The sequence below is a fragment of the Aythya fuligula genome, chromosome 21, assembly GCF_009819795.1.
Source record: "Aythya fuligula isolate bAytFul2 chromosome 21, bAytFul2.pri, whole genome shotgun sequence".
NCBI classification, from domain to species: Eukaryota; Metazoa; Chordata; class Aves; order Anseriformes; family Anatidae; genus Aythya; species Aythya fuligula.
Window position 1 is genome coordinate 4,851,934 of NC_045579.1, and position 14,399 is coordinate 4,866,332.

General features: G+C 46.0%; 2 protein-coding genes across 4 annotated transcripts in view; one reads left to right on the top strand and one right to left on the bottom strand.

Moving 5' to 3' along the window:
• DVL1 (dishevelled segment polarity protein 1) overlaps nucleotides 1-5,421 on the top strand; it is a 76,056-nt gene extending 70,635 nt beyond the window's left edge. For 2 of the 3 annotated variants that reach the window (XM_032201279.1, XM_032201280.1), the window contains exon 15: nucleotides 707-5,421. In XM_032201279.1, the coding sequence (XP_032057170.1) occupies nucleotides 707-1,125 (419 nt within the window). In that variant the 3' untranslated portion in view covers nucleotides 1,126-5,421. The remainder of the gene's footprint in view (nucleotides 1-706) is intronic. The other variant, XM_032201281.1, reaches the window with a different exon arrangement.
• Nucleotides 5,422-9,061: 3,640 nt separating this feature from the next.
• Nucleotides 9,062-13,711, bottom strand: TAS1R3 (taste 1 receptor member 3). Its single transcript, XM_032201278.1, has 6 exons — nucleotides 13,533-13,711; nucleotides 12,902-13,202; nucleotides 11,366-12,145; nucleotides 10,922-11,125; nucleotides 10,511-10,631; nucleotides 9,062-9,987 (listed from the first exon to the last, which is right to left on the bottom strand). The coding sequence occupies exons 1-6, from the start codon at nucleotides 13,709-13,711 to the stop codon at nucleotides 9,062-9,064; spliced, it is 2,511 nt and encodes an 836-aa protein (XP_032057169.1).
• Nucleotides 13,712-14,399: the final 688 nt, after the last annotated feature.

The window sequence follows — 14,399 nt, forward strand, 5'->3', positions numbered from 1 at the left end:
CTCAGCTTATGTACCAGCAGCAGTCCTCTGGTTTTCTGAGTTGGTTTAGTGGCCTCTGCTGGGAATATCCTGCATGGTACTGATTCGTTCCATAAATAACTGGTTTTGAAGAGCTCTCCAACAACAAAGCACTGTAGTGATGGAGTTTAGAAGGATCTGTCTACTGAGACCAACAAAAGGACATCTGGTAACCTCAGGTGATTTAGCCTTGAGTGAGCATCTGCCCGGTGTGACCATACAGGAGAAGTCAAAAGGAGTTTCCTTTAGAAAAATGTCTGCCAATAGAAGATAGCAAAGGCACAGACAGTCATAATTAGCTTGAACTTTGCTTGCGAGTCAGAACCCAAATGCCTGCTCCTTCCTTCCATTTTTGCCCCTGCCCTCTCAGGCAGCGAGGCAGTGGAGCAGGTGCCTTCAGCCCCTAGGTGTAAGCCAGCTGCTGCTTTCACTGTGCGAGCTCTGAAGGTGTCTCCGTGTCCCTGTGCATGGCACAACCTCGTCAGCTTCATTCCACCATTTGTCACCGCGAAATGCCATGAGCCACCGACAGCACGTTCAGGCCTGGTTGTGTCAGCATTGTCGCCATTCCAGCGGTCGTACCCGGATCCCTGGGTGCTGTGGGAGGAGCTGGTGCTGGAGCGGGCAGTGAAACGGAGCTAACTCTGCTTTTCTCTCTGTCCTTTCCTCCCCGCCTCGCGGGCTTTAGGAAGCAAAAGCAGCGGCTCGAACCGAAGCAACAGCGAGAACAGCAGGAGAGCTCTTGGCAGGGAGAAGGACCGCAAGTCGGCGGGCAGCGGCAGCGAGTCTGACCACACCGCCCGCAGCGGGGGTGGCGCCAGCGTCGTGCGTCGCGAGCGGCCCGTCAGCCAGCTCAGCCACCGGAGCCACGTCTCCGCCACCCACAGCGAGAGAAGCCACCACAGCCATCATTCGTACGGGCCTCCGGGAGTGCCACCCCTCTACAACCTCCCCAAGCTGGGCTCCAAAGTCTACGGGACGAGCGGCCCCCCCGGAGGGCCCCCGGTGAGAGAACTGAGCTCCGTGCCTCCGGAGCTGACGGGGAGCCGGCAGTCCTTCCAGAAGGCTATGGGCAACCCTTGTGAATTCTTCGTCGACATCATGTGAGAGAGGAAGTGCCTTCAGACTCTGCTCGGGGGAGGGCCGGGGTGGGTTGTTTTGGGGTGCGGGTGGGAAATCTGGTCGTTGCCGAACGCTCACCAGAAGAAACTCGGCTGTCTTGCATGTCACGCCTTCCTGGTTTGCAATTGTGTGTTGCAGAAAAACCGACAAAACAAACAAACAAACAAAAAAAAAAACAACAAAAAAAAAGAGACAGAAACGATGAACAAAAAAAACCTCCTGGGATTGCTAAATATCAGCAAACTGATGGCATCTTTTTTTTTTTTTTTTAATCCTTTTATTTTTCTTTCTTCCCCTCTTGTTTTTGATTGTGGTTGGCTGGTGTATATTCACATCTTAATGAGCTTTGGTAACTGTGGCACCTACTTTCAGTGCAATTAGTGTATCTTTTTGGCTGATTCAAGGACTATTATTTCACATAACTCCTGGATTCCCAGTAATGCATAGTAGCACTTTTATTTTCCTCTGCTTTTTGCCCTACAAGGAAAAAAAAAAAAGAGATTGTTGGCTGGTATCTGTGATACTGCCTCGTAACGCTGTTTCCTGGATGCATCAGCCAGCGAGCTCAGCAGCCGTGGCACCTGCGAGCGTACAGACAACACGTGCTTGGAAAGGAGCAGGCTCAAACCAGTTCCCAGCAGAAAGCAAAGTTGTGACTACCTTCTTCTACTGATTAGGGAGTGCAAATCGATCTTCGTTTTTTTTCTTTAGGTATTATCCTGTCCAGGAAGTGGTGGAGTCTTGCTGCTGTTATGTGTTCCTCGTGCAAAACGTGTAGTGTTATTTCATTTGGTATCACGGTAGTGACTTTGTAGCTGCAGTCTGTTCCTGGGCATTTCCGTCACATCCCTACTGACAGATGTGTCTGTTCTTTCTGGTTATAACGCGCACTTGCTTACTGGTTTTACAAGTTGTTCCCACAGAAATAGGATGATTGCTGCTATGCAATTGTTAGTGTAGCTGCAGCTATTCCCTACTGAAGGGATATTTATCCCGTTCTATCAGAGACATAGGTAAATCCTGGCTCCCACTGGGACGTGGCTGTTCATCTCGATCACCTCTTTTTCCATTCCTCATTTCTGAGCAGTATCTTCCTCTTTTTTCCCCAGCTTAATCTCTGCTTTGAAATAGAAACCCGGATATACCAAATCCCAACTGCAGTGTGGCACAAAGGAAAATGTTCTAAGCAAAGCTGGGGGCTAGTTGTCGGCAGAGAGGCCAGAGGGTGTTTGGAGAGCAGCTCATAAATGGTAAAATGAGTACATCATACACCTGACACGGAGTGGGACCTGAGCTAAAACTCCTGCTGGGGAGCTTTAACTTTGCTGCCGTGTATCCCCAAGATTTCATGACTGTGCGTTCTTCGCTCTTAGGCTATGGACACTTCCTAAGTGTGTTCAGGAACCTTCTCTGATGTTTAAGAAGCTTTTTAAAAAGTATCTGAATGAGGAGATGGGAAGAGCACACCCACACTCACTTAGGGGGGCTCATGTAATGGGAAATGGGTGTTAATCTGCAGTCACTCAGTGGCATTTGACCATGGGGCCATGCCTCAGTTAAATCCTTTGTTAGCTACCTGTTTCTGGCAGGCTTTAGGACAGGTGCTTTAAAATCAGTCTTTACTGTATATAAGCATTTTCTTCACTGATAAGAAGCTTTTTGTTACGTTCCATGCTTTATGGGTAGTGTGACTACCCAAGATGAATGTTAAAAGAGAACGTGGCTTTCTCACTAAATACATGTAGTTCATGTTCCTTTGTCACCTTGAAAAATTGCTCTTCAAATGCCATTTTTATATTGTTCATTCTGATAGATTTTTTTGTCACTACTTCTTTTCTTATGACAGCTCTGTGTGTAAACACATCCCTTATACAGAAGTCAAGTAACATTTACAAATGTCTGTGCTAATCAGAGACTCAAGTCTCACTTTCAAAAGGGAGCTAGGCAGTTAGGAAGCTGTGTCACTCAGAGTAGGTACCCAAATTACTGGGCTTCTGAACTACCTGAGTGCTTTTGGACTGCTTTCTTTCCAAAAATCTCCCCCAAACCCGTATAACATTTCTGACAGTGGTGCTTTCTTCATAATCTATCTGATGGGCTAGTGTAGATTGCAGACTTGGTGATGACTTGTTCAAAAGAATGGCACTACCTGAAGCTTGACTGTGCGAGAGAATCCTTTCCTTTCCTTTCCTTTCCTTTCCTTTCCTTTCCTCCTCCCAGCAACACAGCAAAGACACTAACTAAACGGAGAAAACCATTTTGAAAGATCAACATTGGAAGCAATGAAATAAATCAGGGTAAAAAAAAAATCTGTACTTCTGCTGTGTCTCCAGGAGACACTGTGAAGGAGTCTGTGACTTTCCTGACAATCACTAATGGTTCTACTTTTAAATCAATTTTAACTTTCCTGGTCTCTTATATATTATGATTTTTCTGGCCCGCTTTGTCTTAAGGCAGAACTTGCAGGGCCAGAGGAAAAGACTGTCATTGTGATAAGATAATTCCAAAAGGGATAAAAACGGGGGGCTGAGCTTTTGCCCATGGAAGAAACATGTTTAATTTCCTCATGTTTTTTCAAGAGTTGCAGTTTACACACTCGCTGTGTTGTTTTTTTTTTTTGTCTTGTTGTTGTGCTGTTGGCAGAAACTGTTCTGTGTCTTGCTGGTCTTGGCTGCGCTGTTGAACTGCCCGTGTTAACTACTTCTGTGTTTGTGGGTAACTCTGGAACGAGGCTGACAGTCCGGAACATAGGTGTGGGGAAGCATTCGTCTGCTGAGGAAACGAGGCTGCTAAATCCGCCTGAGTTAGCTTCACCCGAGCCCAGGCATCCATTTCAGGCAAATAGGAATTGCTCCGAGCGTACTGCCAGGTCTGCGAGTTGCTTGATGCTGCAGAGTGTGTAGAGCCTGCTATTGACAGAGCGGTAGGAGAATGTAAATGACCATGTTGTGAACAGTGCAATACATAGTGGCCACTGCGTGGAAAAAAAAAATTAAAAAAAAAATCTTAAGTGTGTCCCCCCGTAGCGTACAGTAGAGGGGCTGGCTTGACTTCATGGAAAGTTGGGCCTGAACCATTGCTAGCACTTAATTTTCACAAGTGAATGAAGACGGAAGATGTCCCAAATCCCACCCTTGGCTTTTGCTGCATGTGCATTTCTCTTTGTAATAGCGGGGGGCTGGGGCCGATCTGTGCAAGTTTCTCCTGCTGGGTACAGTACAACGTGCAGAAAGAAGTGCTGCTGGTGCCGAGGAAGCTACTTGCGGTAGGAAGTACTGTGCCAGGTGGAGGAAATTGTGGAGGCTGCAGTCCCACGGAACTGTCTTTTTCTCTTATCAGGGCCTGAAATTTCTCTCTGATTTTAATTGTCAAGTAACTGGCACTGACTGGGCTCTAGAATGTATGGCCTGCCCTTCCAGCTACACTGAGAAGCAGTGGGTTTGTTACACGGGGCACTGAGACAACCTCCCGACAGGAGCCTTAAATAGCTGACATTTTTCTGATTCTGCAAATGAGACCTTCAGCATCTGCCCGTGCCCTGCAGCTGGGCTTAATGTTCACGCATACCTGCCGGCGGCTTTTAGCAAGGACTGCCAGGTATGTTTGGAAGATCGGAGAAAACTTTGAGCAAATAGTTTGGGATGACGTCTCCTGTCCAAAGGAGGTAGTATCTGTGGGGGCGATGTACCCACCCGATGCATTAACTCCGAGGAGTAAGGGTTTTTTGGCAAATAGTCTTAAAAGCACTGCTATTGTCTTTTACCTCCCGTTAATAAATTTCCTTTTCAAAGGTAACAGTCCCCTTGACACTTTATCCAAAGGTATATTGGATGGCAAGCAATGATGCACAGACATTGACTTTTGATATTATTTTTGTTCTGTTCAAATGGGCAGTCCCATCGTGAGACTTGACAGCTCATGAGTTGATGTAATTGTTTTTGTTTTGCATTTAACTGGATTGTAATAAGATTGACTTAAAATTATTAATTCTAATCAGTGATTAGAAATACATGTAAAGAATTTTATGTACAGTAGAGGAACAAAGTTACATGATTTTAAATAATGAAAACCCAGACTATCACCTATTCTAGAATTGGTTCTACTCAAAGAGTGACCTCTTACTAGCATGGACTGCACTGTTCCTGTTAAATGTCTATTGCATAATTGAATTCTTTTTTGTAGATATTGTATTAAAACCCAAGTGTCTGTATAGTTAATATATAGCTGCTTATGTGTAAATGCTATTTTAAACACTAAAAAGCTTTTAATTTTATGTGATAACTGCAGTGTATGTCTTCAGTTCTTTGCACTACTTTAATTCAAGAATGAATTACTGGTTCAATCTCACTCTTTTGTTTTTTCTTTCCCCTGCCCTCACTGAAGTTTCGTCCTCTCTGCAGAAGAAGGTTGCTCAGGAGCTAATGATAGGGAGCAGGATTCTGTGTTTTGATGGTGCTTCAGAAATGCTGACAGTTCAGGGTATGACAGGAGCCCTGTAAATGTTCACAGCTAAACTGGGTCACAGCCGATTGAAATGCAGAGGTCTAACTTCTAATGACATCCGACTGGAAATACAAGACCCTGCCATTCATCAGAGGTGCTGTAGCTTTGAGGTAATGACTAATACATCAGTGCAAAAATAATGCTCACTTCATTAATTCCCCCTCCTCTTAATTACCGGGCTTTTCCCTCTCTCAGTTTGGCAGGACTAGGTATGCAGGAAAGGCTGCAGAAAGTTTGTGGAAGTAAAAGCTGGAACAAGTTTTTCTGCCTGCAAACCCAGGAGAGGAATCTGCTGGTAGATCCCAGCAGTGTATTCAGCTGGTTCGTGGGACTATTCCCCTTCTTCTGGACTCTGCACGCAAACTGCAGCAGACACAAACTAGGATCGTTAGGACACCTCTTGCAGACTAACTGGTAAAGCTGAAACTGTGGTGTATTTACAGCATAAGGACACTCAGCCTCCCTGTAAGGTCAGAGGGATTCACGTACAAAGAGCCACCACGGCTTGATGCGAGGCAGACTCCCTCTTTTTAGCTGGTAGAGATCCAGCTGATGGAGAAGATACAAAGGAGACACCTATTACAAATGGCACAATCCTGTAACAGAGATATAAAAGAGCCTATGAAATGATCTTGCAGAATTTCCCATATTCTCCTTTCCAAGCCATGTTTGTTTGCATAAGACATCAAATGATCTAGCCAGCATTTTCCCAGTTAGATAAATGTTAAATGATCAGAATTTGCACATGTGCTTGCAGCCTGTTACTGCAGGAGCCTGATGGACTCCAGCTGACCTAGTCTGAATTGCTGCAGGTGACTGGCACTGGCTGAACACTTTAATCAGGTACTTTTCCCTTTTCCTCCTACTCCTCTCAAAAAACAAAAAGAAAAATCAGGCTTTTGTGGCTCTAGCTCTGTTGCCAGAAAGAGAAGTGGTAAAGGTAGATCAGTTTTTTCCTTCTTTATCTCTGGAATGGTGATCAAAAGTTACTGCTGCTCTGCTACAAAAAAATCGCAGCACTGAAGTGAGGAATGCTGCTGCGATCCTCAGGTGCTACAAGATGCTTACGAAGACTTGCTGTGGTCTCCAGACACAAGGACTTCCAGTCTCCAGGTCAGATTTTTACTGTCTTTAATAATGCTGAGGAATGGTTTCGTGCAATGTTTCACGTTTTTCAGGTACACCAGGAAAATTTTATGTGCAGGTAGCCACAGAAATGCAGGACAGCTAGATTTGCAATGCACCAATTTTTATTTTTTTTTTTTTAAGACTGAAAATATTCTCTGGTTTAGATTCATTTGATTCTTTAATTGAGCTGAATTGATGAGTTAACTTCTAATAACACTTAATGGGTAGGTGGAAAAGCTTTATGTCTAAAATGGGGAGTAAAAGAGCAGTGTAGTTGCTTGTCAAAGTAGATGGGAGAAAAAATCCTAGAGAAATTTTACTCTCCTGTTTGGTAATAATATCAATTAATGATAAATTTGTTCCGTTTTCACTTCTCGTGGTTTGCCACCTCTACACTGATGCAATTTATTGCAAATGAATGTAGAATAAAGGTTGTTTAAAGGATACAAAACCCCACCACATACAGCCTTTACTAAAATCCTGGGTTTTACTTTGAAAAAGCACTTTTACTTTGAAAAGCACAAACTAGAATAGTTGCTTAACTTCAGTAACATTAAATTAGCTTTTTAACAATTGCATTAGAGTCCAGTTGCAATTTTGCCTACTTGTTTATGAACAAGTAGGTATGGTAGCATTGGTTAAAGATGTTAGATGGAGTTGTATCCTTTGCGTTTGAATTGAAGTAGAGATGCTGTGATATGGCACAGTAGAATATCAATGTCTCTACTGCATTGCATTAAAACTTTAGGGAAAATAGCACCAGAGTGAGAGCTGCCACTTTTCTTGACTTTTCGGAGAAAGAGACTGAGTGGGTAATATTTAATAATTATTGGCTGACAGTTGGTAGTGCAGGATATCTATCTAACCACCCCATAATAACAGGAGAGGTAAAACATAGCAGGCACGCTGAGGAGAGGGCAGGCCTTCTTCTCAGCTGTGTCAGGGTCTGCAGTTCTAAGCTGCTTGTCTGGAGACTTCAGCGTTTGTGGTGATCCCTGAAGCTGCCGAGTCAGCTCTGTCACGCCGAAGGTGCTGCAGCGTTGATTTTGCAATGCCTTGGAGCTGGCAGGGTGGACCTGTAGGCCAGGGGAGTTTGCACACCTACAAGAACAGACAGGAATAACACCTGTATGTGAACCAGTCCTACTGGCCTGTAAAAGGTTTCGGTACAAACGTATTCTCCTAGCAGGAGGAAGGTGAGGCTTTATGCAATTTCCCTGTATTATGAAGTTCTTTATACCCTGTGCATGGAGCAGGAGGTCTAAAAAAGCTCCCTATTATGTGATACTGGCAGATCCTTCATCTATTTCTTGTCTTATGCCCAGGCACTTACGTTGTCTGCAGCTTTGGCACTTGTGTATTTCTGAGGAGCAAGAGAAGGGAAGTGAGGGGTGAGTCCTGCTGCCTCGAGCCTCTGCTCTCACAGGTTTCATTTTCTGGCACACACACACACTTCTGCAACACCTGCATGCCCTACTGCTGCATTATCTGCACCCTTTTACCACAAGGTTTTAGCCTTCTGTATTTTCAGTGTATTTACAGCGAACTCGAAAGCTATCTTACACTTCCCATCACAGGAGACAAACCAGCCCCCGTGCTAGGACCAGCGCAGAGCAGTTTTTCCTTTAGAAGTTATTTCTTTGTCATGTAAAACTATCATTACTACCCCTTCTGGTAAATTTGATACTGAATGGGTAAGCTGCTAGCCTTTCTGGATATGAGAATTCCCCTGCTGTCCAGTGAACTGGGGGTGTGCTACATATATGAACAGAAGTTAGAGATATTTCTTATTACTCCAAGTGTTTGACTGACTTTGTCCCCTTTGCAGAATGTCCCCCTGGGTAAGAAATGTTTCTCCCTGGTGATGTGTGTTTTTTGAGATAGGAGGACCTTTTTGCTATGATTTTGGATACTGTGATTTGCACTTTGCACAAGTCAGTGTGTCTTGTCCTCATTTCCATGTTCTTTGCAAACACATTAATGCCATACAAATGAGTGAATTGGTATTTGAATAGGTAATATACTTTCCATATCACACGTACAGCTGCTCTTACGTCTCAGAATGGTTTCTACAGATTTTGTGACAAAGTCAAGAAAATTCCAAAAGATTTTTTTTTCCACGGTAAACATTACTTAACAGAAATTTAAACATTTATTTTGGAAGGCTTAGCTTTGTGTTTCACAACGACATTAAGATGACTCGTACAATATGAAATTTAAACAGAACCATCTTGTTGAAATATAGACAGCTCCTGTTGAGGCTACAGTGGGTGTCTGGTTTATTGTCTGGTCATTGGGAGTCTCCCTCAGTCTCCTCTTTGATGGAATTCTGGAAATAATTCACGGTATTCAAGTCAGGCTTGAGCAAGATGATGTAGCACTTAGGGATGTAGTAGGTCCCCAGGATACCCAGGGTGAGCATCAGGATGGTGCTGATCTGTGTAACAGCCCTGAGAACTGTCTTCAGGGTGGCAAAAATAGCGACGAAGAAGATCCAGATGATGAAGTAGATGAGGAAGGCAAACGTGATCCCCCTGGCGACGTTGTACTTCTTACCAGGAGTATCCACCATGAAGGTGCAGAGGAAGCAGACGATGGCCAGGCAGCTGTTGTAGCCGTGCATCAAGGCAAAGGCCAGCCAGGACCTGGTGTCACACACCAGCAGAACCTCGCTGCGCAGCGACTTGTAGTCGGACCTCAGGCCGTCAGGGCCCAGGTGGAGGTAGGAGAAACAGAACAAGCACTCGGTGAGGAGGCACAAGGCGACGACGAGCCAGGCCCTCCTCTGCGTCACCCAGGGCAAGAAGGTGGGGGCCCAGCGAGGGAACTCGGTCAGGAGGGTGATCTCGAGGGACTTGGTGAGGAAGGTGGAGAAGCAGGCGTTGAGGCACAGGGCGTAGACAACCTGCTGTGTCGTACAGAGCCTGTCGCTGGGCTTCCCGATGTAGAGGCAGGAGCTGAGGCACAGCAGCGCGAGCGCGGACAAGGCGAGGAGGTTCCGATCGCCTCCAGAAGCCTGCACGACGGGCGTCTCGAGGTTCTTAAAAAAGAGCACCGCTGTCAGGCACGTCAGGCATAAGGTGATGGACGTCAGTGTCAGCAAGGCGACGGTGAGCGGCTCGTTCCAGAAGAGGTACCTCTCGCTGCGGTCGTAACACCGCGTGCTCCGCACGGGGGACCACTGATGCTCCAGGCAGGGGGTGCAGGTGGAGCTGTCTGCAAAGTGGCAGTGAGGAGGTGATGGCCGTGCAGGTACTCCGGGAGGAAGGCTCAGCTATGCCTACTTCCCCCCTTCCCAAGTGGATTGGATCTCCAAAGCTTGTGATTTTTTCCATCTCCTTTTCTCTCTACTTCCCCACCCTCCCCACGAAAGGATCCACGTATTTCTTGTCTTTGTTTCCTTTCCCCAAGAAGGATCACCGCCTTCCAAAAGACCCCAGAATTTCATCATGTGCTTCTCTACTGGCTAAGACCCCAGAATTTCATCATACCCTTCTCTCCTATACCTCTGAGATAAAACATACACATCCTTACATATTCTCTTTGGGATCAACAGAGGAAGGTCCCACACGGAAGAGCAGAGCAAGGTCAGAACAGAAGGGAGACACAAATTGTGCCCTGGCACTGCTTTGTGGAGGAGGAGCCCACAACTGGCCCTGTTGAGCTTTGTGAGCCTGTGTGACCTCAAGTGGTAGGAAGACATAATACAGGTAAAGCCAGGGCCGTTTGCAGACCTCACCTTTAGAGCTGCAGAAGGTGTTTTCTGGACAGTCTCTGCAGTCGTAGCAGCAGAGGTGGAACCCTTTTATTTGTCTGATTTGTCCTGGTTTACACTCTCTAAAGCACTCCGATGTAGGCTCCTAAACAAAAGGGTAAATAAGTGTCAGCCAGGCACCTTGAGAAGTACAACATCACCAAACAAATTAAAAGACTTTGGCTCTGCTTTGCTGGTGTCACATCTGTGTTTGAGTCCTAACTGGTGCTGGGAAAACCTTTTTGTAGTTTGGCATAGTGGAGATAGATTACACGTTTGCAGGGAAGCAAGAGTAGCGTGCGGGCTAGGAGCTCCTAGTTAACAGTTCTGATGAAGTGGAAAAAAAAAAGTTTATTTCATCTTGTTATTGTTTGTGCTTTTGCCCACTCTCTTTACCTTTTGATCTGCAGTGTGAAAATGGATCTGGGACTTGTCGACGTACAAGGACTTCTCATAGTCTCCCACAGGCAGATGTGTAAAGGTGCCATTTTTCCAGTCCCATAATATAAGCTTGTAGCCAGTGTTTGTGCCATGGGATTCATCAAACCTGAAACTCTGGCCATTTACTGTGAACGTGAAGGTATTCATAAAGTGCAGCAGCTGAGGAGAAAATTAAAAATGATAATAGATACCAGTACAGCTGATACTTTTGCTTGGAGTATGATAATGCAGCTAATGGCTGGCTGGTATCATTGTCCCTTACAGGGGCTGAGATTGCAGCTATCAGCCTTCTGGTGAACATTCCCCCCCTCTCTGTCTGGCTGTGTGCAGCTCTGATGGCATAAACTGGATGAAAAACTGGATGAAAAATTGCTCCTCGTCCCCCTGACCCTCACTCACCTGCCACGACCTGATGGTTGCTTTGGGACACCCTTGGTGGGTGCAGCCCAGGGCCCTGTGCAGCGCGTGGGCCACGCTGTGCACTGCAACGTGCACTGGTTGGATTTGGGAACGGCTCAGTATGGGCAAGATGTCGTGCAGAGAGATGTGGTCGCACTGTTTGCAGGCCGTGCCCAGCCCACCAGAGGCCATGCGGTGGTAGGATTCCATGGACTCCTGGCAAAATTCATCCTGCTGGACTGAGGTAAAGAGGTCGGCGACGTATTCCTGGAAGCCAGGGACTGGGCTTGCTTTCATAATGAAGCCTAAAACCGTTCCGATGCTCTGGATGTTTGAGGTGGAGGAAGCTATGTCAGAAAACAGCCAGGCTTCCGTGCCAATCCAGACTTTTTTGCTTAGTCCCATGCTGATGCTTTGTTTCAGCAAGGCCTGTGCTGGCTGCGTGTAGGCAAAAAGGACAATGATGTTGACTTTGGTCTTGTTAATGAGCTCTATTGTCTCTTTCAGTTGGATTTTAGCCTTGGGGTCTGTGAGGTCTGTGGGAATTAGCCCCTCGTAAGCAACGCAGATGCTGTAATTTCCAACGATGCGCAAGAAGAGCTCCTGGGCTCCTCGGCCATATTCATCGTCGCTTCCAATGGTGGCAATCCAGTTCCATCCAAACTTGTTGAGCAGCAGGACCACAGCTTCCACCAGCTTCTTGTCACTGGGAACAGTTCGGTAAAACGAGGGGTACAGCTCCTTGTTGCTGAGCTTCTCGCTGCTGGCCCCGTAGCTGACCTGCAGGTTGGAGGATCAGACAACATGAAGCAAAGAGGAAAGCTGAGGAAAGCGTTCACAGTCCAGATCACTCTTCCCCCTTGCTCGTTCAGTCTCAGTACTCCAGATTTTTCAAGAAAGGTGGGTCAGGATTGTGGGAAGGAAGAACTCACCTGAAGGGATGGGTCCATTGTGGCTGAATTTCCCAAGAGATCTCTAAACTGGCCCTGTCGCCTGCCTCTGGTAGTGCTGTCATGCAGGGCTGTCCCCTTCCACTGCCCTTTGTGTCCATCCTCACAGCACCCTTGTCTTTAATGATAACGGTAATTAGCTACTTCCAACGAAGAGTGACCTCACTAGGATTCAGCAATACCTTAACTCAGGGCTAATTTTACCTGCCTGCTATAGCTCTTTGTTGTGGTAGCTGAGTACTCACAGCCACAGATGTATTTTCCAGAGATCCTCCCAATTTACACTGGGAGCTCTGCTAATTATAATTTTACCTGGATCACAGAGCAGTGAGAGTTACCCCTCTCTTCTCTGGGAAGTGAGACACTGAAATGTGTGTCAGGCAGGCAGTTTATTGACCTACCCAAGATCTCACAGGAAATCTATGGCAAAGGCTTCAATCTGCACTTTTAATGGCCCAGGTTCAAAGGCAGACACTGTTGTTGGATTAGATGATTTCTGAAGGTACCTTCCGACTGAACTATTGTATTCTATTCAATCCCTTCCCCGCCAAAAAGAAGAATTCTTGTTTTTACAGAGTCTCTTTACCTGTGGGATCAAGAAAAAGCTGAATAGCTTGGCCGTCACCAGGCAGAGATCTGACTTATGTGGTCCAATGACAGCAGTCACGCGAGGCTGGTAGTTGGTGTAGTTGCACACTACTCCAATGCCTGTAGTGCCATTTCGGGTCAGAAATAGCAAGCTGGGCTGTAAGGCTGCCAGGGGCTCAAAGCAGGTGTCATAAATGTCATAGCCCAGCTTTACTCCCGGCAGAAGTGATGTGGAGTTGTTGATCTGATCGATAGCAAACTTCATCCCGAGGGCCCATATTAGCCCATCTACAAATAACCTGCAAGAAGAGGAGACAGGGAATTACACAATCCACCATTGTTGTGGTGGTCAGCTTATTCCACGTCCTCTGACATTTTAGCATCCTGTCCGTAGCGTTGGCTCCATCTGAAGTTTGGCTGCATCAAGAAAACATTCGAACTTTTTCCATTTCAGAATCAGAAATGGCACGGTGATGGCACAGCACACCTTAGAGCTACTCTTTGGTTCCATCTCGCCCCTGATGTTAGCCCGCAAGACCATCAAGTGCTATCCAAAGGACTACTTCTTCCTCTCCCCAGCCCAAGTGACCAAACTTAACACGTGCAAATGAAGCTAATGTTCCTCTTACCTTTCACACACAACTAATGTGGGCTCTGATCGTGCTGTCAGGTTTATGGTGTCCATTCCAAAAGGGAACAAGCCTCCTATGATATAATCGCCAGGCCTTCTGAACTGAGTTGAGAGGCATGTGGGTTTGAGAGCTACCACGTAACCAAAGCTCAAACCCAGGAGCAGGTAAGGGACCATTATTTGGCTATTTTGGAGAAAATGTTTCATGGAAGTGATAAAATGTGGGAGAGGGAATAGGGGCAGGGGATCCAGTCTCAGTAGGTCCTGGGAAATCATTTTAAATAGAACCCCGAGAGATGAAAATCACATGGAGAAATTTGCTTAGCAAACTGTGTTAGATGTGTAACTCTATGCTCAGTGGGTAATAGTCAAATAGGCAGCAGTACCCAATGCGTGTCCTTGGTTGCAAACCGCTGGCCTAATCCTGCTTTCCTTTACTCAGTGCAGGTCCTGTGTGATGCTAGAAAAACAGGAGATATTTTCCCTTCCTCCCCCTCATCTCATTTTTGTCAGAAGACTGCTCCCTACAGTGAAAACACTTATTTAAAACACAGACTATCTACATGCGCTATTGTGCATTCTCCCATCCACCTCGTCCCTTTTCACAGTATGGATCGACTGAGATCAGTAGAAGTGAAATAGCAGCAGCAGAACTTAAAACAATTATTGATAGAAAGACAAGAAAGACATTAAATGCTGCTGTTAAATGCAGCTGCTTCTCCAGGGATCTACCAGGTGCTTCTCCCCAGTTACAAATGCTCTTTCCTGTTCTGGACTGTTCATTCTCGCTAGGACTTGCTATCCCTCTACAGTGCTTCAAGTTCCTGCTGTGGTACAAATTTTATTCTCCACTTTCCTAATTCTT

What these genes read in the sequence shown, in the direction of transcription:
- TAS1R3 (XM_032201278.1), bottom strand. Translation starts at nt 13,711, where the DNA reads ATGGTCCCTTACCTGCTCCTGGGTTTGAGCTTTGGTTACGTGGTAGCT. An exon ending in GCTTTTTCTTGATCCCACAG is followed by an intron (nt 12,146 to 12,901) that starts GTAAAGAGACTC and finishes TCCAACCTGCAG; the next exon opens with GTCAGCTACGGGGCCAGCAG. An exon ending in CAACCATCAGGTCGTGGCAG is followed by an intron (nt 11,126 to 11,365) that starts GTGAGTGAGGGT and finishes TTTTCTCCTCAG; the next exon opens with CTGCTGCACTTTATGAATAC.